Here is a 26233-nt window from a genome sequence, read left to right on the forward strand (position 1 = left end):
ACAAACATTTTAAGACCCCTCATATTCCAATAGTTTTTTTTTGAAGTGATTTTAAAAATGTAATAGTAGTGGTAATCCAATCAGGCTTACAATCCAATAAGAAGAAAATGAGGCAGAAAAAGTGAAAACAAATATGATTTTGCCTGTTAATGTAGTATTAATAGCTAAGACAAAAGAGACTACTACATATCAGTAAATCCTTTCGGTTACAGAAAATAATAATTTACACTTTGTGTTACAGTCATCTATATTTAAGTTTCAGCAGCCATGTGAAATGTATAGATGTGAATGGGATCATTTTCATTTTATTAAAATGTAATTGTTAAGGCAAGACAGCACAAGTCTGTTCCAATGATTAAAATCTCACTAAACCAGGCTTCATTCATTCAGTCTGCACCTAGGAAGAAGCCATAGAACAGTAGTTTGTCATCTCAGGCTTGGTCACCACAGAACCAGAAGGGACTATTGACCATTATTCACCAGCCTGTTGACATCCTCCTACCTCACCTGAGAAGCCAAGCTGAAAATTTTAAGTGACACTTCAGCTTCCCAAGAGATAAGATACAGTGTTGAACATTGGCTCAGCCTTCAATGATTCTTTCTCTCTGTGTGTCCAAGCACCAGGGGGTTGAGATGCTCTTCTGAGTTCACCACCCTGGACAAGCCACAGCAACAATTTACTAACAGGATTATCTCTCTGTTTTCAGGGCCTGAATAGAAACCTCCAGCACTGAGAAGCAATGTCTGTCAGAGCCAATTCACAGCCATTTCTGTTAATTCACCAGAGACCTGTGTTTTATTTAGTGGACTTCTGCTTTGCAGCATGTCTCTGTCAAAGGAAAACTATATATGACACAGAAACTGGTTTGAAACAGGAAATATCATAAAATAGATAAAAAATCGTATCCAAAAACCTTTCTCATACAGTATAGTGTCTATTTTTTAAATGGAATAAGCATACTGACATGAAATAGAATATAACTTTTTGAATATTGGTTTGAATTATATAATTTGATGTCAAGAGATGTATTCTGCTTTCTATAGAGTGACTCATTTTGTTATTGTTGGTATTAAACAGAATCACTACCTTCCGGACAACGTTATAGTGATTTTTTTTTTTAATTTAATAAATTAAAGCATTAGAAGTATAATACAAATACTAGGAATCCATCAGGATGAGACTGTGTAGTTAGTGTAAATAGACTGTGTAAAACTTTTTTTTGTGTTCAAGGTGTCTACATGTATTCATTTGATTGTGGCAAGACTCCACTTGTCAAATGAGAAAAATAGTGATGTTTTGTTTGGGAGGTACACTCCCTCACATCCTGAAAGGGGCCTCTCTATCACAAGCTGTGCTGGAGTAGATTTCTGCATTAAAAAAAGAAGAGGAAGAATACTACAAGTCTAATGCTTCTCAGATGGGAATATGCAGTTTTTTGAGAAAATAGAAGAAATATCATAACTCAGGTTATCTTGGAATTATTGGTTGTTATAAAAACACCAAACATTATTTTTATGGGAATACAAATGCAGTCTTTGCAAAAGGAATGAGGTCATTAACAAAGACCTCAATTCAGAAAACCTCACTGTAAAGCGAAAGAGTCTGGTAAATGTCCAGTAAATAGCCTTTTTAATATTTCCTAGGCCTACTTGTGCAAGTGTTTGCTAAGCCGCAAACACCAAGAATAAATGAATAATGCAAGGTGTGCTCAGTTACCAAGGGCTAGTAAGCGGTGAGAGAATTGTGGAATCAAATCCCAGATTAGTCACTGATGTGAGCAGTGACCCTGAGGTCAAACTGCATTCATATTCACTTGGCTAGTACACCATGGCCCCACTGACCAATCCATTTCTCTCTTACAGGTTCTTGTGTGGGGCCTACAGGTACAGTTCTTTTTCAACCAAGTGCCACAGAGCGATTTATTTCATATAACACAAAACATCTCTGGAAAGACAAGCAAAAATAAGTTGGCCAGACACTTCAAAATGGTGTCTGTTTTTTTGTTTGTCGACTTGTTTTGGACCTTAGCCATTGGGATTTAATGAGAATTTAATCCCGGTCCATTGAGGAGGCCTTGGATAAGCCTCGCACCCCAACAGATGGGGTCCCGGCACGCTCCTGTGGTAATTTGTAAGTGACATCTGTACAGAGGGGGGTGCGTCGGTGGTCCCGTCTATTCAGAAGGGCTTGGAGATTTGTTCTCCCTCTCATAAAATTAAAAAAGAGGGATGAATGGAGCACTTATTACCCAAGGGCTTAAGATAGGGGAAAATAATGGGATATAAATCCAAACAGTTCTTGAATGGGGCGAGATGGGGAGTAAGCATACAAAAAGAGATTGCAGTTGAGGTTGAATCCCACTAAAGCCACTGATTATCCTCCTTTTCCTGCCAATGCTACAATGCCCATAGAAGTGGTGCCACGAAAAAAAAAAGTTGACCCAACAACTGTTCCCAACACAAGAAAACTGATTATTAAAATACAAGGATGCATATTCACTTCTTCTGGGAAAAGAAAACTCTCTCGTGTAATATTAAAATAGTTCTTGATTATTTGAGTACTTTTTTAATTAAAAACTCCAAAAGAGGGGAGAGGAGGGCTGCTACTTTCTATTTTGCACCGTGTAATATTTTAATTAGCATCAGCCAAGCTCTGCTGTTCAGCTGCAAATGACGGAAAAGTAAAAGGAATAAGGCAGTGAAGCATAGCTCTCCTTGGATCTGCTTTCATTACTTCTTTTGCTGTTTCTTCTAGGCAGTCAATTTAATGTTCTGGTGGTTGATATATTCAGCAGTGCTCAAACGTTTGGTCACCCTCTTTTGCAATTGAAGTGAAAAACATTTCTGTGGCAAATAAACCGCTTGATTCCCAAAAGATATCAACAGAGACTTTGAAAGTCAAAACAAGAGAAAACTAATACAAACTACATAAAACACATTACACTATATTTTATTTACATATTTACTTAAAATATAAGCTTAGATTTCTAAACTGATGGGAAACATTTTGACTGAAAGCTATAAGACAAGTGATTATGATAAGTTTATGAAAAGAAAGTTATTTTTTGCATCAGCCACCCATTTGCTGGTGAACCATACCTTTCTACAAAAAATGTTTTAATTTCCTTAGAATTCAATCAGTTCACTGTGCATCAGAAATGTTCTTGTCAGTTTTTTCCATGTTAAAATGCTTACGTTTGGCTTTACATACTGCATTATTTTGTTGAGCACAAAGACGAAAGTCTTAAATGATCTTGATCTCAGTCAGGTGCCATCATGGCATGCCAGTTAGCATTGCTGCCTCGAGTCACTATGCCTAGGTTCTGGGTCTGATTCTGGCCTGGTGCACATTCTGTGTGGAATTAGCCTGTTCTCCACAACAATCACATGGGTTTTTTTTCCCTTGGAGATCCGCTTTCCTTCCGCAGTCCAAAACATGCTATGTAGGTTAAAAGGCATCTAGAAATTTTGTCCCATCTGTGCATCTGTTTGGGCCTTGAAATAAACTGGCTTCCCTTCTAGATTGGATCCTGCCTTGAGCCCTGCTGGGTTAGACTTTGGCTCTTGACAAATAAGCCGTTATTGAAAATGGATAGATGAATGATCAAATACCATTTTACATTCCCCTAACACTTTCTGTGCCCTTGGACACCACCATTGCCTAACCCTGAAAATCAATTTGCACATTTGTAACATGATTTAATGTCAGTGCCTCTCTACAAATGGGAGGCACTGTGAAGCCTTTATGGTGTTTTAGTCTTTGGGTTGTCTGTTGCTCTATACAGAAGTGATTAGGTAAACTGAATTATCTTATCCAGGGACAATTCACGGAATGATAATGAGAAGCAGTGAGCAGACAAAAAGGTGGGTTGGGGTGGAAAAAAAAATTAAATTGAGGGACTTTAATTGCATACTTTCTAAGGCAGTATTTCAATTTTAACACAATTAAAGACATTTCCTGTTGCCATCAAAAGCAAAGATGGCTGGCAATTTCATAGCGTAAATGGGGCTGGGGTAAAATAGGAAGTGGCTACTCCACTGTAAGCAGATGACGGCCGTCTGAATCCCACTCCGATGCCTGTGGTGTACGATGGGCCTTGGGCCTGTTCCCTGGCCTGCTAAGAAGTTGCGAGGGATGAGATCCAGCGAAGGACCTCTTCACTTAATTGGAATAATCCCCTGTAGTGTCATGTGAGAACAGCGCTTGTCCGGAGTGTATGGTAATTAATTGTAAATCTTAGCCTCTCATAAAAGGAAAAATAAAAAAAACACGCTTAAAGACCATTCCTTTTCTTTTCTGGGGGGTGGTGAAAAGTACATCCAGCCCGAAGCCTCAGTGCAGTTTGTTGAAAGGAGTTTGCAAGCATTAGATTGCTTTTAACGACAATGGCGCACATTGTGCAGAGTGGGAGGTTTCATTCAAAGAGTCCCTAATCCAATAAGAGAATCAGTTCTGCACACTGTGGGGATTGAGGCAACACATCTTTAAGCAGCCTCTCACACATACACTCTGCTTGTCTGAAGAGATTTTTTTTTTAAATCTCTGTTCCTTTTCATTTGTTATCAAGTGTGGCAGACTGCAGATACGTTTTTCAGCCTCTCATGGACCGCAGTCTTGTGGCTTCATTGCTGGAGATGGATTTGGGTGAAGCAAACAAGCAGTTTCTGAGTCTATGTGATAACACAATCCAAACAAGGGAAATGAGAAAAATTATAGAGACTTATACATTTCTCTTCCGGACTTAGAGATTGGAAGGTACCTACAACCAATGGACACCATGGTTGTAGGTACCTTCCAATTTAATGGACTTAGAGATTGAATTACTTAAGATTAAATCAGTCTCTAAGTCCATTAAATTGGAAGGTACCTACAACCATGGTGTCCATTGGCAGGTCTGCAATTTAGTACTTTATGACATTAATAAAATAATTGCTTTTTGTAGAGCTGCAGGCCACAATCACATTGTGTAGCATGCACAAAAGAGATCTTCTGATAATTTTGCCTCAGTTGTTTTGAAAGGTTTGAATAAACTTTTATTTCCACTACATCTGTTTGCCATGAATATATTAATATATAGCATACTGTAGGTATTTGGGTAAAAAATAAACTTCTGTGAAAACGATTTGCAAAGTCCAGGGCCCCCAAGCATTGGGAAAGTTAAAATGCTTTTTTATGACTGGAACACAAGCCTTTTCTGAACTGTCAAAATACAAACATAATTTTAGGCACAGAAATCATTCTAAATGTGCATAAATGAGGATGAATTACACCCTATTCTAGCTTGTAATTGTATTACAAAAAAGCAGACAAATCGTTTTTTTTGCTTAATTCTGCACTCTCACACATCCCTTGGAATTCTGAATAATTGAGATTGAGAAGTGAGATAATTGAGGTGTTCACAAAATCGCATAGATTTAAGGCTTTATGGAGATGTACATGTACATGATCAGTTGAAGATGCTGTCTCTCTGGCTCTACATACAGCCTTGGAACACCTGGACACTAAGAACTCGTATGTAAGAATGCTGTTTGTGGACTACAGTTCAGCATTCAATTCCATCATATCCAGTCAACTGGTGACAAAGCTCAGGGGATTAGGTCTGTGCAACTCTGTCTGCAACTGGGTGCTGGACTTTCTAATCGAGAGACCACACGTGGTGCGGATAGGTAATAAAACATCGACACCACTCACCCTGAGCACTGGAACCCCACAAGGCTGCTGTCTGAGTCCAAGGTTGTACTCCCTGTTCACTCATGACTGCACAGCAAGACACAGCAACAACCGCATCATTACGTTTGCAGATGACACCACTATAATAGGCCTGATCAGCGATGATGACGAGTCCACTTACAGAGATGAAGTCATACAGCTGCTTTGGTGGTGTCATAGCAATAACCTCGACTTGAAGGTAAATAAAATGAAAGAGCTTATAGTGGACTTTCGGAGACACAGGCCACACACTCAGTATTGATGGAATGGAAATGGAAACAGTCACCAGCTTAAGGTTTTTGGGAATTCACATCTCTAAAGATCTAACCTGGACTGTGAACACTGACTGTATCTTGAAGAAGGCTCAGCAGCGCCTTTATTTCTTGAGATGCCTCAAGCGATGGGGGATGCCAGTACCTGTGTTGGTGAACTTCTACCGCTGCACCATCGAGAGCACACTCACCAACGGGATCACCGTGTGGTACGGCAACACCTCTTCTCGAGAAAGAAAGGCACTCCAGAAAATGGTCAATATGGCCCAAAAGATCGTCGGCTGTGGTCTCACCGAGATTAAACAGCTCTAAAAGGACTGTGGTAGAATTCCGGCCATCACAGAGGACAGTCACCACCCCAGGCATGTGCTCTTCACCCCACTGCCCTCAGGCAAGAGATACAAGAGCATACGGACACTTGCCACCAGATTCCTCAATAGCTTCTATCCACAAGCAGTGCGATTGGCGAACACATTTAGCCATGCCCCTCGGACCACACCTACACCATCTACAGTACCTCATTATGATTTCTTATTTATTGCACATCTCCAGTCATTGTTTACACGTCTGCATTGTTTACATTCAAACTGTTTACTGTTTACTTACTGTACATTGTCTACTCTTTATTTGTATATTGTCTTGATTAACTGTCTGCACTTTGTGTTTTTGTGCTTGTTTTAACAATCGAGAGACTTTCTGTAAGAATCCCATTGTACCAGTACATGTACCGGTTACTGTACATATGGCATTAAAGTTCAAGTTCATGAGGTTTGATCAGAAGGCAGATATGAATGTAAGGCACAATGTTTAATAAGGGGTAATTTCAGATGTTTTCATAAATTGAGAGGAGTATTTTTCAACTGGAAGGACAGATCAGGCATCTATACACATTCCAAATAAATTCACAGCAGAGAGTAATGCTACACATGGCCTTAAAATACATTACGCATTCTCACAGCTGTGAAAAAACAGTAAATATCCCACCAAATTCTTATTAAATTTCAAAAGCCTGCCATTTACATAGCCATGTACATTTTGAACCCAAGTAAAGATTTTCTTTAATATGCCCCTTTCCGTATTATGGCACTTAATGTTGCAAGATCTCAAACATAAATAAAATGACTCAACACAATTTTGACAACTGCTTTGAATTCCATTAAGATTACTTTGCATATTCTATGTTTACTGTGTCCTATACTCTAGAAAATCATACTACAGTATATCAATTCCTCAACTTAATGACTATCTGTAACTTAAGAAAAAAATGCAATTGTAGGTGTGTTTCAAAGATCAGGTTTATTAATTATAATATAAAATGTATTCAACACAATTTGGTTTTCATTTTACATTACTTAAACTCCAACTGAACAACCTCCTCGTAAGCATCATGTTAAATTAGCTAACAACCTCAAAAAACATCAGATGCTGAATGGCTGGAACTGACTTTTCTCAAGCAGTTTTAACAAACTGATTCCCATCAGTTCTAGCGCACATAAATAAAACACTATAAAAGCATATATGTTTTTTCATTTTAAATGTTTTCTATATGCACAATAAATACAGTACATACCTGAATATTTTAAAATATCATTGAAATGCATGCAAAAGCAGCTCATTTGTGTATTCACTGTTATCACAGCTGCTTGCTGATTTTCAAAGAAGTCAAAATGTCATTACAAAACTTCAGGAATTATTGTGTGTAATACAAATGTTTTGTTTAACTTTTAACTGAAATGCTGTGGGCATAGTTTGTAAGAATACAGGATACTCATTAACAAAACCTAAATGGAACATGATACCAATTTTACTTTTAAAGGAGCAGTGTGGCTTTTGATGCCTCTTACACAGCATTTAAAGACCTACAATTAAATAGAATTAGCACTATTCTACTTCAAAACAATGTACGTAAAAATTAAGCACAAAATGTCAGTGTTTTTTAAAATATTTTAAATATATATATTTAAATTTATACAATACAATATAATTGTAATAATTCATACAATATAATTGTAATAAGGTAAGTAAAATATTTTAAATTTACTGTAAGTAGAACTGTTTATCTATAGTAAGAATCGATGTAATTCAATGTTTCTTTTGAATCTCATACCTGAGTTAAAATCCTGAGCCATTTCTGTAAAGCTGAAAATTCTAATCACTGAGATGTTTTGTACACATTATAATCCACATTAAAGAAAGTGACAGAGATTCCTACACATTATTAATCAGTAATGATCCTAAGACCTCAAATAATATTTCTAAGCAAATGTGTGATTACAAATATTTTTTTTAAACCTTAAACTTACAAAAAGATAAGAGGAATACTGTACATCTACATAAAACTTTCTCACAACACCAACATTACATAGTCCATACCACTAACAGCTAGTTCAATTAAAATATCAAAGTTAAAATCTCTAAAAATGTTGAAAAGTAACAACACTGCAGTTCTTTTCCATTAATGGGTGCCATTTGATTTTGACCATTTTAGATATTTAATCTGAGCTTTCCATGAAGCTTTTAGTCACACTGAATATTAATAATGGCACTACACTCCCAGCAGCGACCTCACTGCATGTTTAGTTGCTATGGCAGTTCCCAAAAGTAAAACAGCCTGCGGACAGCTTAAGGCATGGGTACACACCTTCATTAAAATAATAAAAAAAGAATTAATTTTGCAGCTCTATAGGATATGGCTTCTTAAAAAGAACATGCCACTTCCTATGAATGGCAGTCACATTCACATTTAACCCAATATCCAATTCTATTTTAATAAGCTCGTTTTGCTACCAAACAACCCTAACCTTTTAAAAATGCCCTGCCCTTGCAAGATAAGAATCCTTCAGCAATGTCATTTCAAACAAAGGTCATCTATTTTTTTGTGATCAAATGTTTAAACCCAGGTACTCTTCACTGCTAATCAGCTGATGGTTTCCCCCCCAAAAAAATATCTGTGCAAATGCACGAGGTGATCCACAGGCCACATCAGAGGCAACATAATGTGGGCTCAGCGCTGGCTACGGGTCATTACTACATACAGCAGTCCCAGGAGCAGAATTCCCCGGAGGCCCACTACAGCAATGATCAGCAATATCAGAACAGACATCAAGGGCTCGATGACCTGGGTGCCCATATTCCAGCGAGGGAAGCCCAGATTCACCAGGAACTGGTTCATCTCTGCGAAGGCTGACCTCCCAGAGCCCCTGGGTGTCATACGAGCATTCTCTGCAGAAGCTCCTCCAGCTGTTTGATGGATAAAACCCTGAGGAATTAAGGAAGCAAACCTTACCACCAAGAGCAGCCATGCTTTTAAAGGAGACTTTCAAGCACGATAATCTATATGCACTTATCCTATCAGGTTTTTTTTTAAACCTGTAATTCAAATAAAGGATATAAATCATTCAAAATATTAGATCCAGCTTGTACAGGCATAGAAAAATCAACTTTAATGCATATCATCACATTTTTTGCACAGAGTGAGCTTAAGTAGTAAATGTCCATATATGAGCCTAAGACCATCAAGACATATTTTATCCCTATTTCTGCAGCGCTACGCAGACTGCGACAACCTGATGTTGGTTCATCGCAAGTTTATGCCAAGCATTGCTGCTGCCAGTTCATACCACTGGGCAGACTGGAGTAGAATGGGTAACAACCCATGCTGAGGAGTATAACAGCTCCTAAAACCCAACAATCTTCCAGTCTTGGGTTCAACGCCTGAATCCACTGGTCCATGCTGCACCCTTTAGAACCCTGAAACATTTTAATTTTTCTCCCACAGTCTGCTTTCCACTCCTGCATTTCTTGTTTTTAGAATTATTATATTTACTGTATAAATAATATAATACAATTTTAAAAAATAGTTCCTTTCAGCAAAAATAATCTCTTAAAAGTAGTCCAAAAGGATACTGCTCCATCTAGTGGCAAATTATTTAATTTTTTAATGAGTGCCACGTTTAAAATGGTAATTTACTCGTCCTCCAAAACGTATATAGTAAAGATTCAGTGGTGCCAGTCTTCACAAACATAATATCCCCACCATTAATATTGTACTTTGTTAAACCGGATTATTAAGGTCTGTGCAGCTTGATACAGAATAATTCGCGTTTTCATTCTTATTATTTATTCGTTCGTATTTTACTTTCTCTGCATGCTAGTCGGTACAAGACAGCACATTCTTTTCCTGAAATTGTGAATCTCCCTCCCTTTGTGCACAATTTTTAATGGAAAAAAAAAACAATGCACCATGGAAGACGTTAGGGCTCGATACTGCTTTATATCTTCTATATATAAAGACTGTTCTGCCGGATGTTCGTTCACCTGACCATATAAAGTTCTTACTCGACGTTGCAGGTTCAGCTCCTCTCGGCGACTGGACGGCTTGCGTACCCGAGGGTCGTCGTCCTGCACGATCTCTCCATTAGCCAAAATACGAACCATTCTTAGGCTGCCGAGTTCACAACACAGCCAACTGCGGGACACACAAACCTGCACCTCTGTAAAAGAAATGTGCTATTCGATACATGATCTTTTTTCTAAATATAAGGTTATATGAAAAGTTTTACTCATGCTTTTCCACCACCTTGCCTACCTGCTTTTATCAGTAAATACATTTGAGCCTTAAATACTGCGAGTCATTACAACAAAATATGTGATATTATTTACTACCAATATTTAATATATGTATTAAATTAAAATGCATTAGGAACTATTTGTGCCGAGTCACTGAATCTGCGTGCATTTAGAGAATGGTGTACTAAAAGAGTCGGTCAAAGCACAAGAAAGATACCAGTACGGGGAAAAAATTAGAATTACTGACAAACACGCGATGTGCTTTTTAAAACCAAAACAAGAACACTGCAACTTAACAGAGATCTTTATATGGTATGTTTACATATCATAACGAAAATGTTGTTGGAAATCTAGTAAATACGTGCCTGAACATTTTGCCTACTGCTACAATAAGAATCATTGTAACAACCCAGCCCAGATTATAATTTTATCACTATATGTAATATGTTAGACGTTCTCTCTGAACTATGAACTGCCTTAAGCAAGCAGTAATTATTAATCAGCACATAATTTGTAAACGTACCACTGCTTTAAAGAATCCTTTTCTCTTCACAGTCTTCCACGTCACGCTTACGCTTTCCACGCCACGCCTGTATATCACATGTCTACTCACTACGCTCTTGTGCACCGCTATATGAGAGGCAGGCTGGGGGCGCCATAGTGCGTATGTACAAACAAGTGTATGTAGCCACTTGTTTGTATATTTTTACTGAACTGTATTTTTTTTACGCACAAATAGTTAAGATTAATAACCTAAATTTCTGGATTACGTAAAAGGAAAGTAACAAGATCCTTCTGTCAACGTGCTTTATGACACAAAACATAAAATACAAATGCATAACCTTATATACTGTACAAGTAGGATAAAAATGTTTCAGCTAATTAGTGAGACTATAATAGTGACACCAAAATACAAAAAAGGATAGAATTAAAATGTTTCTATAATTTAAGGTTAACTCCCAGAAACAGTTATATGTATTTATTCAAAAAGTTTATTCTTTCTAAAAAATATAATTATCATAATAAGAATAATAAAAAAAACTGTATGTGACTATGGCACATTGAAGCAAAATGTTGTCAGATTTAAGAATGAAAAACAATGAAGAGATAAAGCATTCTGTAATTTATGACAGACCTTCTATCAAGTAAACACATAATCAGGCTACACAGATTATATGTGCATATTACACATTGACCTAAAAGTGGAGAGGCAATGTAGATATGAATCTGTTTTTAATACCTGAAGTGCTTCTTCTTCTAATTGCTTAGTTCAAATCTTCCATAACTCCATGGCTATTGATTGAGTTTATAACAAAAGTCCGGGATGTATGGCAACAGCCAAGTTCAATCTGCTGGCTGTAATTTGTTAAACATTATTAATACTGTACTGTACATAGTCAGAAAATAAATGCATATCTTTAAAAAAATGTCTTATTAAAGGTCTACCACTTATCTCTAAATACTGAAGTATTAATTTTACATAAAATTCCCGAAGACCTGTACTATTATTTTGCTGCTCTGGTGTCAGTCTAGAAAAGAGCATCCAACACAGTGAACAGTGAAACTAGAACCAGAGGACATCAGTGGAAGATATGTGGAGGTGCAATTTAAACCTAGAAAGGCAACTCTTCTTTACCCAAAGGGTTGTGGGAGTATGTAACAAGCTACTGAGCAGTGTTGTTGAAGCCAATATTTTGGCTTCCTTCAAAAATTGGCGGATGAGTTATTAACTACCAAATTTGGCAGATTGGCTGAATATTCTACTCTTGTTTGTATTCTTTTTTGTTTTAATTAGGAAAAGATAAATGAATCCAATTATCTTGTGTTATATTTCAGTTTAGTTTCATTTAGGTTTTTGTTCCCTCACTGAGTGAAAAGGAGGGAATAGAATACCTGTGTGGCATTGTCCCAACCAAGCAATGCTCTGCGCAAGGGGCAATAAGAGAGCTGAGTGAGATGTGAGTAAGCAGTTCTGTTAGGGAAGGCCAGAGAAATGGGGCTCCAACCTTGAGTGTATGTGTCAAAAGCATAGTGCAGTGCCCCCTGGTGGAAACAATACAGAACGCCACAGCTGAGGAAGTACAGACCATACTGCGGTCTCTGGAGTCCTGTTTTCCAGACTGAATCCTTCAGTGGGACGAGCTCCATGGGGTCTAGCCGCGCAAGAACCAGTTCATCCTCTAGAAGAGCTCCAAAGCTGGTAGAGGGGTAGGCTGCCCAGAGTCCAGACTCATCAACCCCCAGAGAGACCTCGTTGTGACCCTGCCAGCCCACACCCGACCCGGAACTTCTAGGGACTGCGAGATCATACAGCTGAACCCAGGCTGCCAGGGCTCGCTTTTCCAGGCTGTAGCGGATGAGGGTTTGAGTGAAGGCCTTGAGGTAATAGAAGGAGCCATTGTAGACAGCATGTCCAGTTCCTGAATAGCTGCAGGGCAGGTAGTGAGGTGGAGAGGAGGGATTATCTGGGAGACCAAGGAAAAGCAATTATAACGAGTGCATTTTGTAGTTTTAAACTAATTTATTAAAATATCTACTTGTTGATTTTTTTTCATATTAGCTTAGTGTTACAACTGCCAGAACAATAGTTGTATAAAAATCTATAGAATACATTTTTGCACTTTTTTAATGTTCAAAGTATATTATAGTGCATGGTCAGATATCACTAAAATAAACATAAACAATTAAACTGTAACAATAAATGTTACACTTAAACTGTAAATGTTACAGTGTGGATAGGTTTAGTCCTGTACAATAAACTATACTTACATACAACAACTTGTCTAATAATGTAGATTGTTATGGTGATCTTTATGATTTTATGTATACTGATAGTCTAAAAAGCTTGTTATTATTTTTCCCAATAATTTTCTGGAATGATTTCTTGCATGTTTTGTAGGAATAAAATGAATGTACTGTGTAATATTCCATTCCAAATCAGAAGGAACCAGATTAAGTGAAGTTTACCATGAACATTTTTTCAATCCCTTAAACTCCTAATAACACAGCCCCTAATCCTCATTAAAGACATGCCTTTCTGCTCTATACAGTATTTTCAGTTACCCTGTTTCAGAGCTTTAAGGTCCTTGAACTCCAGTAGGGTGCTACCAAAAAGTTTATCAGCCACATAGATTGGTCCAACAGGAAACCAGGGGTCCATAAACCAGGCTCCCTCCTTACTACCAAAGTGAGCCACAGTCTCAGAGAGCCCAACTGAAATCAGAGTCCCAGAGCAATTACTCTCCAGCGCTGATGAAGAAGGGCAGAGAAATGGAGAGCAGATTTCATAATCACATTGTATAAAAAACAAATACCACATTTCTTCAAGGGATGGCCTCTGACATATTGTTGTATTCTAATTATCTTGTGAGAAAGATACCAAGCCATCTGGCCAGGTCAGTTGGATGCAGTCTTAACACTGCTTTTGAAGTTCTGAAAGAATTGTAATATTGCATGTAATATTGCATGTATAAAAACTGTTTAATTCAGAACATTTTGAGTGCTTGGGTCTGGAAATCCATGTCATCACTGCATGGACATCACTTTACATCGTAGCCGAAGGAACTGTGATAAAGGCAGGGAGTTTTTAGTGTGTTTGGGGTGAAATGAGCTGTACAGGAGATAGCTGTGTGAATCTTGGGTTTGAATAGACTGAAGTAGAGAGTCGGGGATGGTTAATGGATAGGTTTATGTCTAGAAATGCAAGAGTAGTGGGAGATATGTTAACCGTATAATTGAGGGAGGGGTGGAAGTTGGTGAAGTGATGCAGGAAGTGCTCAAGCTGGTCATTAGAGCATGACCACATGACAGACTAAAAACTCTCTCCCTTTTTCACAGTTCCTTTGGCTTCAGAGAACATGTTAGGGCTGTGAAGATTAAACATTTCTCCAAGTCCATAGTTTCTCATTTCACCTCAGACAGCCATGATCACACTGATCTCTCCGTCTGCGTTCTCAAGGAAGGGTTTCTTAACTCCCATAGCAGAAAGACATCAGAAACAAAAATTATCCTGAGACTTGGTTCACACCATCCCCCTTCTCTCAATGACAGACTTGTTTTCGTGTAATCTTCTCTGTTCACATGCAGGTTTCGACTTCACCCCTCTTTTCACCTCTTTCTGCCTCTCCCCTGCTCCCGCATCCTCCACTCTCCTAGCTTTTGTTCTCCTGTGCTATTTAATCTTTGCTGTCTGTCCTGTCTTTCTCACACCTGAAGAAGGCTCCACAGCTGAAATTTGTTGTGTTTTCTTTCTTCTCTGTTCAGCATGGAATAAACCTATTACTTGTTCCTTTGCAGCCTACGCATGCAGACGCAGCTACCCACCTGAACAATTCAATATAATAATTAACCCACTATTTCAAATGTTTTTAGATTAAACTCAGTTTTGCTAATTATTTGTTCCTTTGGAACGTTTACTAAAACACATGATGATTGTGAACATACTGTAACAACCCTCCCCTCAAAATGTAACATTTTTAGCAACAGCATGGTGAAACTCCATGTTGTTTTTTGGGTAGATAAATGAAAATGATCTTTATTGTTTAAAAAGTATCTCACCTGTGTTGACGAGTTCCTTCTGAGAGTAATCCTCCTCACTCCCATATTGAGGGGGAATAGGGCTAATGAACTTCTTTTGATCTGTTACCTCATAGGTGGAGGAACCTTGGTTCTTTTCCCTCTTCCCAAGAGAAACAGACAATAATGCAACCTTTACACAGAAGAATGTTGTAAAAACATTGCTTATGATGGAATCTTACTGGACATAAAATTACATCTCTGGTGCATCACTTAAAAAAAAAATTAGAATATCTTTATATCTGATATAAAAGGGTATTTGTAGTGCACAGATAATGACAATTTTCAGTGTAGTTCAAAATTTACTTTATGTTTGAGTATTCTACAGTATGCCTTTTGACTAGACATTAGCACTTTAATCTTTATACACTATGCTACAGTGATGTTCTATATTCCAGTTTAAACATAGGAAACAACTGAAATGTACAAACAGGGCTAATCCTTCTACTTCATTGTCAGTGGCTGTGGGTATTTATATTAATTACTGATTATTAGGATTCAAAGAATGTACTTACCGGGGTTAGTTGATTAAGGTGCACTGTGACATTATTGGGGTTTTTACTGTTGTAGGACACAGTGTATTGATTGGCGGATTTGTCTGTATCTGGCACAGAGTTGTGGGGTGCGATTATAACAGGCTGTTGATCTGCAGTGTGATTGTTAAATGTTATACTTGGCTGCATGACCACAGTGTGTCTGAGGTGGCCATTGACTTTGTAGATCTCACGAGACAGGAACCTCATTGCCTCACTGACGTTCTGGTAAAGAAGTGCATTCTGAGAAAGAGAGCCCTGGAGCTTCTTTAGCAATGACTTTTCTGACATCTGATGAGTCCTTAAAACCTGAGAGACAAAATGCAGGGAGTCTGGTTGGTTGACTTTGGTTGATCAGACAGACTGAGTGTCAAACAAAGAAGAGGTGTCAATCACACAAACATCAACTGAAACACAGACAGAGACAAGACAGTAAAACATAAGGACATGTACTTGGACATGTTTCAACAAATACATACCTGCTCCAGGGATTTGATATGGGTGATGACCCTGTTGGTATTGGAGCTCAGACGTCTGATGTCAGCATTTTCAATAACTTGTTGAAGGACCTTCACTGTAGATTTGATCTGTTGTAGAGGAAGAAATTGAGCTGTCACACCCTTCAGTGATTAGAAAGTGTTTTGAAGAGTATGAATATAAATAAATATTAAAAAATGATATCTAATATGGCTATGCTCTATGAATGTAAATAATAAATTATTTGTGTGAAGATTTTTGATGTTTTTTCTACTGGTTTGGATGTATCACTAAGACGTTTACACTTATTAAGGTACTGTACATGTTAATTAGATAATAGGAATGGTCATCTTGCTATGTTATATCCTGTATATCTAGTTATATACAGTATGTGGTATCGGAAGGTGTATCAATAATTACTCTGCTCTTTATTTTTTTATTGATATCCATTTTACCTAACAATAAAACAAATGAACACATTTTTTAAACAATAGCAGAATCCATATGACTCAGATTTTTAAAAACATTCAAAAGGCATAGCATTTGGAGGTAATATTCACATGACCAAATTCAGATATTATACAGAACTCAACACTTCATAGTGAAATTCTAATAATATTTGTGTAAAGGAATACATTTATGGGAGACTTCAACTTTCCTCACATAGACTGGGAAAGGCCAACAGGAATGTCAGCAACAGAAACTGGAATGGCAGATACTGTATATATAACTAAGAAATAGCTTCTTTGCTCACTTTGTCAGAGAACGAACAAGAAGAAATCCCTGTATTTTTAAGGTATGTTTTTAAACTGTAACTGTTGTGTAGGAACAGTCCAAATCATAGTTTTACAATTTGAGGAAAGCTAAACACAAAGGATCTAGACAGAGCGTAAGAGATGTACAATAGGATTGGAAATATGTGGGATCAATAGAGAATTTTACTTATTTTTAATAAATTGAACAATTCTGGTAATCATATTACAGAGAATGTTGATCCTCAAGATCACTCCGGAGAACAGAAACCAGATATATTCCAGAGCTTAAAGGAATGCCATGCTCTGATAGGCTACAAGAACTGAACCTTTTTGGACAGTTGATTGTATATTTTACTTTAGAAATGTATTTTCTTCTTTCTCAACATACATTGGTTCACATTGTGTTAAATATGTTAAGTGTATTGTATTGCAGTAAATCTTTTAGCTCTCTGCAAAACAAATGTCCCATCTGGTACAATATAAGGAAGTGAACAATATTAATAAGACTTTAAAGGAACTCAATTTGAATACCCTGGAAGGGACAAGCGGCCTCCTCTTCTTGTTTTTAAAAGAGATTCAGAAATTACATTTCTAACACTATTATTGCTAAGTCAATGATGTACAAATTTTCTGTTTTCCAGTATCAATTATGGCAGACTACTGACAGTCCAGTTATGATGATAAATAATGACTGAAGATTGATGGGCCTATCAGCAGAAAGTGTGAAAGCAGTCCTGAGAGTTAATGGTGATAGTGTTATTAGATGCAATTCACCTCCAATGTAACACAGATGCTAAATGCTTTCTTTCATCAGTCCCGCTCAACGGTGGCCCTGTGTAGGCTGCTGCAGGTGTGGATTTTAAATTACTGTTTTTGGTAGTTTGAAGTTGCTGGTGCACTGCAGCTGAATTGAAATTTCTAACCAAACAATATCAGCAAATACTGTGTCATGGATTTTATCAGTGTTAGGTCAGCAGAAAGTATAAAAGCATTAGGACTGCTAAACATTAATGTACTGTAACATGCAGATTAAGAAGAGCTGGATACAATGTATTTCATTCTGCATACCTTTGCAATATCTGGAATCTTATTTTTCAGCCTTTCCAACTTCAATTCATTCTCACAGGGGCTGTAACCTACAATCTCACAGTGACACTTGCACTTTGACCCCCAAGATGTTAGCGGTTGTATCAAAGATGACTGATGTCTCCAGTCACCCTGCTCATTACTCCGCCTGCACTGCTCCAGCGATGGTCGCCTCAGTAAGCAACGACAGCCACACTGCCCCTCATTTCCACCAAGGGAATTGGACTGCTCTGAAGACTGCAACACACCGTGAAGGACAAGCAAACTGGCATTTCATTCTAAGTGTGATAATATAATTCACTTGTTTGGCCGGAACCACGGATCACACACCAGCTGTGTGTCTACATTACCAGCTTGTATATGCATGGTAGTTCCATTGTACTTTCTACACATGCTTTCTTATACTGTACATGCTTTACATTCCTATACATGCTTTTATTGTAACCTTATTGCTGTTGCTCTTACTTGTGCATCAATTTTATATCTTTTGAACCACAGTCTATTGCAAACCATTATAAACATTGTATGTCTCTCTGGTATTTTGGCATTTGCTTAAACAATTTAATAAACAACAACAATAATAATAATAATAATAATAATAATAATAATAATAATAATAATAATAATAATAATGTGAACAAAAATACATTACATATCTTGAACATCCAAATAAATTAAACATTAACATTTAACAAATGTACCAAGACAGTGAACAAATTATTTTCGTAATAATGTTACCAATAAAGTTATAATATCAGATATTTTTAAAGAAAATTAATTAGTAAATTGTTGTGATTTTGCTTAAAACGTCTTACCTGCTGGGCAATGGAGCAGTCGATTGTCAGAGCCAGCAGTGACAGGGTTGTTACACACAGGAATACTCGCATTGTCACTTGCACAGATCTGGAAGCAACACAACCCTACAGGACTTGCTGCTTATTTAGTTTAGAATTGGTGTCTTTATTTGTATGAAATCAGGTCTGTCTATTACGACCTTTAGCTCAAAGTTCTCTCCAAGTTACGAAGTGAAGTCTTGCTGCTGTTAGCAATGTTTTTTTTTAAAAAAAAACAGGGAATAAAACAACCTGCAAAGCAAAACTGTAGATCAAAAGAGCAAAAATGCATCAGAATAACTCCTTTAAATGTGACAAAAAAAGGAATCATTAAACACTCAGCTCTCACCTGCAAAGTCTTCTACTTCAAAGTTTTTAATTTCAAGTCTGGACAGAATCCATACCAAAACAAAGACCTGTATGCAAATTTTGTAACAAATACCTAATCTGTCAACACTGTAATAATTCTGAATGATATCTTACAGCAATTAATATGAATGTGCAGAACACTGAAAATACTTTAACACATAAATCATCTTAACACACTTTTCAGGTGAAAAACTGACATTTTTGTAACCTGGCTCTAATCCAATAAGATATTAATTGGAGAAAAAAGACTGATATGAAAGTAATGCAGCATTCTACCATATCATTACATCTTCCACTTTGCAATAAATCAGAACTGGTGTATTATTTGTATATGCATCTGTTTTCCTCTTAATAACGTAAAAGTACAGTGAGATGGTATTAAGAAATACAGAAGTGACTAAAAATAATTATTATTCAGCCATTTAAGTTAAGTCTTGAGGTGAAGAGATTTAAAATCAACTTTCCCTTTTACCCTAAAATAGTACTGAATTTTGTTCCAAAAACTTTTTTTTTATTTTAATTTCTTAAATCCTCAGTGCTATCAAAAATAAAAAATATTTCCAAGTGAAGTGAAAAATGATGATTACATACCCTTCTTTATATGAGTACACAAAATTGTCAGACAATTTGTCATACTGTATGTTGAAGAAATACAGGAAACATTTCCAAAATTCTTTATCTGTAATCGTGGCTATACTTCTTGAAAATATTCCAAGTACTTATTTGAAAAAGCAAATACATTTTCATCGAAAGATGATGGAAAAAAAATCTTCACATTCTGTCTTCCAAGGAAAGGAAAGCAAAATCATAACGCAAAAAGGAAGGACTTTAAATCAGCGTTTTAAAAGTAGTTGTCACAGATAAAGCAAATCTTAACCCTGTGGTTTATGACACCAAGCAGCAGAGCCAGAAGCCTGGATTACTTGCATCCTTTAGTTGTGTACACCTGTGATAATAACTGGCTCTTCACAGTAGGTTCTGAAAGTGAATGATAAAATATTCAAACTGCTACCTGATATAATCTATTCTACTGTATGTTAGAATGAGTCACAGAGAAAATGAGACAGCCTCTCTCAGTAGACATCTGAGAACAGCCTTCACCACACCCCCTGCCACACTCATACACCTCTGCAGATCCAGGTCTGAGTAAAATCCACAGACAGGCACTCTCACTCAGTAAAGACGCGACAGACTAAAGTATGAGGATGACACAGTTTTAACAGTTAAGAGTACAAAGACAGCTTTAAGTGAGAAAAAGAAATTATGCAGCTTCTTGGTTGATTGTTAGAAGCTTACAGATTTTACGATAAATGATCCCAAAGAACTGACAAGTTTAGGCAGTTTGCTTCAAAACAAATCACATCTATGTGTGTGTGAAAGTGCCGCCTGAATTCATTCCTAAGTACATATTCAATTGACTTTCAGTATCTCTGAGGTCTTCTAGTTACTAAATCGAACCCCATAAACGTAAAGTTCTGCATTAATGCATCAAACCGTTCATTCAGTTCTGGCTTTATGGAATGGATACTAGGATTGTCAGGATGTACATTATGTATTCCCTTGCAATACAACCAAATTTGGACTAGGATATCATACAACATGTCAGACAAATTTCTTTGAGGAAGAGGAAGATCTGTTGCAAGGATGGGGACATGGGCACCACTTGAGAAAAAGCTAAACAAGTTTAATTTAAATAACAAATGAGTTACACATGATATATGAAAAACAGTCATTTTGTTTCTTCCAGATAATTAATTCTGGTCCATGAGGCTCCAGAGAGTCTCTGATCAAATCCCTGCGAAGAAGACCCAGACTATTGTACCATCACCCTACATGACTATACACTGTAGTTATCAGCTCCAGCAATTCTCAGTAGTATTGGAACAGATAAGAACATTATCAAGGCAAGAGGCATAATATGAAGAACAACAATAGCCCATCTTCATCTTTTCGCCAGTAGTTTCTTTTAATTTATGCTTTTTGCTTATCTAATATAATAACCATGGATATTTATAAGTATTTTATTAATTTTGTTCAGGTTTTGACTTTTGCATCATGTACAGTACAAACACCCCCCAATATTTAATCCTGCATATGTATTTTGAAATATAAAGGAAACAAAACTATTGCTTATACATAGCTAAAATATGATACATACTGTAACTGGAGATAATGAGTATCACCTGAGAAGTGGGAGCAAATACAATATACTGTAAAAAATAAAATTGCAAACCAACAGAAAATATAACAATGGCTGTTGTAATTGAGCAGGTGAAGGTAGAAATACACATAAAATACATTCTCTCTCCTATCATATTAATGTAATCCAATAAACCTATATTATGGTCATGCCCTTTATTCTTTCTTTTGTTATCTGAAATATTATTAGATTTTTTAAAATACCTTTGTGTGACTGAAAAATCATTCATCATGTTTCTCTGTTTCTCTAGACAAGCTGGGTGGGTCTACATCAGCCTGTACCCTTGGAGGTTTTATGAAGCATCCCAGGCATGTCTGGATGCTGCTATACCACACCGTCTCATTACCCTAAAAAGTCTCAAAAAGATGTCTGATGGGTTTTTGCTTTAGGTTGTGGTGAATGACTACACCAGATCTCAGGTGTATGTCTTTTTGAACGTTTTGTCGACCAGAAAAACAGACTTCTACAATTTAATTCACTTAATATCTCTATTATTCTCATTGTAGAGGCTTACTAATAGGTTATAGTCTCCGCTGAACCCTGTTTCCATCCAGGGTGAGGACATAGAGGGTGTACATTCCTACAAGTACTTAGGGGTACACCTGGATGATAAGCTGGAGTGATCTGGTAACACTGACGCCCTGTACAAGAAAGGTCAGAGCCAACTCTATTTTCTTAGGAGGCTCAGGTCCTTTGGTGTGTGTGGAACACTGCTACACATTTGTTTATGAATCAGTGGTGGGGGCGGCCATCTTCTACGCTGTTGTGTGCTGGGGCAGCAGCATCATGACAAAAGATGCAAATAAACTTATCAAGAAGGCTGGCTCTGTGTTGGGGATGAGCCTTGACCCCATGGAGGTGGTGGCTGAGAGGAGAATGCTGACCAAGCTCACAGCTATCATGAACAACACCTCTCATCCGCTTCATGGGACTGTTACTGGGCAGCGGAGCACTTTAGCAACAGACTGCTCCAGCTACGGTGTTCAAGGGAACGTTTCCGCAGGTCTTTCCTCCCGGTGGCTGTCAGGGTGTATAACGCTGCCCTAGGCTAGGACTGTTAGCCCTTCACTTGCTCGTCTATGGACAGCATGTTTGCTCCATTGTACTTTTTGGACAATCAATCTGTATAAACCTAGGCAAATTTTGCACATATTTTATTGTTTTTACAGTGACTATAATCATCACACAACATGGAAATATTTTTTGTTATTTTTGTGTTCTCAAAAACAGAAGCCTGTAATTTAAGCTTCTCCTTAACAACCATGAAAGGGAGCAACCAAATATTTACATAGCTCCCAAAACCACAGATTGGCTCTATACAAAAACATAAAAACCCTGAACATGCACTCACACAGCAAGAGAAAATAACAGCACATAAAAGATAAAACACTGATCTAACTGGAAGATATCACATCACTTTGCTAGAAGAATTCAATTAGAGTGTGGTTGGGGGTTAAGTGGAAAATTCCAGAAAAATGAAGGAATTTACATTTTTTATAAGACGACAGACTGGGACAGAACTATGCTGCTCTTTTGGCCATGCAGATACACATGAGTACATAAAACATAAAACAAACAAGAGGACATCAGTTGACTCGTGTAGCTCATTTGCTTGCTAGTATGTGATTGATCGGTAGTGTTGTGCAGTCATTTCTTGAAGGAAGCCAGGGTGTCAGCTTTAACAACATGGCTGGGGAAGACTGATCCACACACCTACAGGAATAGTCTTGTGAAACGAACAGTCGGTTATACTTATTATCTCAAATGCACCTCTCCTAAGATTTCGTTTGAGTTGGTTCGTATTTCACTGCTAATGCTGAAGATGTCCCTTGGGTAACTTAGGTGAGTAAGAGAACATTACTGCAGACTTTTTCAAAACAGAAAAGGTTCAGCAAAGCCAAAAGAAAAAAAAAACAATTTAAAACTTAATCCCTCTTGCAAAATGTACAGTAAGTAGGTTTTGTATCAAGACTGTCTAGTGGCAGACTCCCTTAGGGTCAAAGGTAAGTGACCTCTTATTAAAAAAATGTATTGGTATGTTGACACCAGAGATCGGGTTTCCAGTTTGTGACTAGCTAGTGGATCAAAGTTTTGATTTGGTCCATGCTTTAGTTTATATGGGTTTAGCAGCTTTCTCTTGAATAAAGAATTTGACTAGTGAATGCTGTTAATTAAAAGGGCAAATCTCCTGTGTATTGATGAATGTTGAATGAGATCAACAATAACAAATAATTACAGTTGTGTATATCTTAAATATATTGACAAAATGAAGAGGTGGGCAAGCAAAACAGGAACACATCTTTCATAGTTTTATGGTGACTGCTTTTACAATGTGTTAATTCTTAAAGAAAAAAAAAGATGGCACCCCAGACACAATTAATTTACCCAGCTATTTTATTTAATGGAGAATGCTCTTGTGTTTGTATTCCATTCATTATTTATAACCAGCAATAAAAATAAAAAGTAGACATCTGTATTGCTAGACAGAATACAACTGCAGAAGACAGTAATTGGGTGAGTCAATTCATTTTCTTTTCCTTTTGGTTCATTCAGAAGGCTGATAGTCATCCAGCAATTACAAAACCATTTTTAATCTCAGTTTGCATGACATATTATAAACCTTCTAATTTTCTTTTTTTTTATTAAAGATAAGATCAGCAACTTATTTAGAGATGCCTGTATATAATTTAACATTTTAATGAAAAGAGACTTTGTCTGTAATCATGTGGAAGTGAAAACATAACATAAAATTAAAAATATTTTGGCATTTATTTTAAAAATATACTGCAGCGATAGACCATGTACTTGCAGACAACAACTCTATGCCTAAAGATATATCTATAATTTTACACATACTTAATGCTTTAACTGCCTCTCATAGACAGACTGTACAGTAAATGGCAGGAAGAATGTTGCCTACTACACAGGAAATGTAAATCACAAGGAGACGCTGTAACTCCATTAGCCTTTCCATGTGCTATAATAACAGCAATAAAATGAATGGCTCTTAAATGTCTGTGTTAAATCCTAAGAGTATCTAACAGTACAGATTTTCATTGAGACAAATGAATCAATAAAGGAATGAAATAGTGACTATGTCATTTCTTGGCTACAGCCAAATAATAGATGTTGTTTGTGTGTGATAATATACAGTATAGGGGTAGGCAATATCACACAAAAAAAAACCCTCAAGCTAAAGTTGTCCATTTGCATTCCATTCTACTTTTTTAACAAGTTCAGACAGGATGTAAGGTACTGTAAGTGTGCAAGGAGTGGTGAAAAGGAAAGAATTTTCAAATCCTTGAAACCGCAATCACAAAATAAAATCAGCAAAGCTTGAAAATATTTAGGTGTCTTCCAATAAGAGTCTCATTCTATAATCCATCAAATTACCATATCATTAGCCACACAGAAAAAATAACCATAGTTAATCCCCAGAATGACTTAGACTCTTTTAAAGTGTAATGGCAATGGAAGCTGTCATGTCCTGTCAAGTTAGGAGCAATCTACCCCTGACGATATTTTTGTTTTGAATTGTTATATGTACTTTTGTTTGTATGGTAATTTTTGTTTTTTTGTTAAGCATAAATTTAAAAAAAAAAGTTGGGAGCAATCTGTCCTCCATTCAAGTTAAGAATATATTGATCTCACCACGTTCAGCAAATCATGAAAAGGGTCTGTCTAGCTTGCAAATAGTGACGGCAATGGATTTAACGAAGCTCACAGTAAATAAAGAGGGCCCAGATAGCATTTGTATCACATTATAATCGTAGCTAAACAAGGACTTCAATAGCACCTTCGTTAAGAATAGATTTCTAATTAAACATTTTCTGTATATCAAATTGAGGCTATAGAACAGAAGGTTTTTAAACCCCACCACTTTCTAAATTCATTAAAACATCTAAAATATCAATTAACCATAATTTTAGCTGTAGTATTTCCAAGCTTTTGCACTGAGAAATGATCTCAGACAAAATAAAGTGATAATTTACAGTATGAACACTTGGAAAAGTGAGTTCTAGATCTGGAAAACCATTAAGTACAAAGGGCAGGTCCCTTTTGGTGTTCAATAAGAAAAAAATGCAGAAAGCAGAAATGAATATGGAATATTTAATTAATGTTTCTACATAAATAAGCATGTGAAATTAGAAATATTTATTTGGGCATGTCTTTCTGTCATTTGTATGTATTTTCTGATGTAATTTCAGTGTTATATTTTGCTTTAGACAGTATTAGTACACTTAACTGCAAAATCCCACATTTTCATTGGCGGAGATAAGGGAGAAAGATTGAAAAGGTCAAATGAATATACAAAACACAAATGTCACAACCAGGGATGCTACAGGGTACAAACATTATTTCAGCTAGGGTTTTAGTCCAAAACTGTCTTGGATTCTCGCCGTGATGAAACAGATGCCAAAGAAATAATACAATTTAACATATTTGCATGTTAAACAGGGCACAGCTTGTAGGTAGCAATGCAATGTCCAAGCATTCCACTATTCTAGAGCTAAGAAACTTAGCTGACTAAATTAACCTTTACAGAAAGGTTGTGCAGCACAAGTGCTTTGCTTTTGCCAGCAGTGGTATAATTCACATCCTTCATCACTAGATCATTTGAGAAAACTTTAAAGATTACATTAAAAGACTTAATAAAAGCCAAGTTCAAAGAGCTCAATAAGCTACCTAGAAAGAGTATGTGGAAAGCATAAAATTGGTTATAATACAGCAGAGGACGGCTAAAAATCCTCATATATTGATATAATTAAAGGGTTTTATTAATATAGTCAAATGCCTGTCACATACAGTACCTCTTTCACATAAAACCAACTATCACTGACACCCAAGTCTTAT

At 36.8% G+C, this 26233-nt stretch overlaps 2 protein-coding genes across 6 annotated transcripts; both read right to left on the bottom strand.

The window, feature by feature from the left end:
* Nucleotides 1-7259: 7259 nt before the first annotated feature.
* On the bottom strand, nucleotides 7260-11166 carry LOC148661618 (protein FAM241B-like). The gene is made up of 3 exons (XM_088635577.1): nucleotides 11075-11166; nucleotides 10321-10475; nucleotides 7260-9241 (listed from the first exon to the last, which is right to left on the bottom strand). The coding sequence occupies exons 2-3, from the start codon at nucleotides 10417-10419 to the stop codon at nucleotides 8987-8989; spliced, it is 354 nt and encodes a 117-aa protein (XP_088491703.1). The 5' UTR covers nucleotides 10420-10475; nucleotides 11075-11166; the 3' UTR covers nucleotides 7260-8986.
* A 347-nt stretch (nucleotides 11167-11513) lies between these two features.
* LOC148661619 (olfactomedin-like protein 2A) lies at nucleotides 11514-20177 on the bottom strand. Of its 5 annotated transcripts, none has more exons than XM_088635575.1 (8): nucleotides 19771-20177; nucleotides 18793-18880; nucleotides 17960-18214; nucleotides 16139-16246; nucleotides 15642-15968; nucleotides 15109-15229; nucleotides 13615-13800; nucleotides 11514-13016 (listed from the first exon to the last, which is right to left on the bottom strand). In XM_088635575.1, exons 2-8 carry the CDS (start codon nucleotides 18862-18864, stop codon nucleotides 12415-12417), a joined length of 1671 nt encoding a protein of 556 aa, XP_088491701.1. In that variant the 5' UTR covers nucleotides 18865-18880; nucleotides 19771-20177; the 3' UTR covers nucleotides 11514-12414. The 5 variants fall into 5 exon arrangements, with proteins under 5 accessions (XP_088491701.1, XP_088491700.1, XP_088491699.1 ...); XM_088635574.1 differs by having other exon boundaries at nucleotides 18793-19013; XM_088635573.1 differs by having other exon boundaries at nucleotides 18793-19016.
* Between the last annotated feature and the right edge of the window lie 6056 nt (nucleotides 20178-26233).

The sequence above is a fragment of the Lepisosteus platostomus genome, chromosome 6, assembly GCF_059453375.1.
Source record: "Lepisosteus platostomus isolate fLepPlt1 chromosome 6, fLepPlt1.hap1, whole genome shotgun sequence".
NCBI lineage: Eukaryota > Metazoa > Chordata > Actinopteri > Semionotiformes > Lepisosteidae > Lepisosteus > Lepisosteus platostomus.

Bases quoted from the DNA above. Each gene is read 5' to 3' on its own strand.
- LOC148661618 (XM_088635577.1), bottom strand. From the start codon at position 10,419: ATGGTTCGTATTTTGGCTAATGGAGAGATCGTGCAGGACGACGACCCT. The intron at 9,242-10,320 runs GTAAGAACTTTA...TTAATTCCTCAG, and splicing joins AGCTGAACCTGCAACGTCGA to GGTTTTATCCATCAAACAGC.
- LOC148661619 (XM_088635575.1), bottom strand. From the start codon at position 18,864: ATGCGAGTATTCCTGTGTGTAACAACCCTGTCACTGCTGGCTCTGACA. The intron at 16,247-17,959 runs GTATGCAGAATG...CCTCTACAACAG, and splicing joins AGATTCCAGATATTGCAAAG to ATCAAATCTACAGTGAAGGT. The intron at 15,230-15,641 runs GTAAGTACATTC...TCTCTTGGGAAG, and splicing joins ACCTTAATCAACTAACCCCG to AGGGAAAAGAACCAAGGTTC.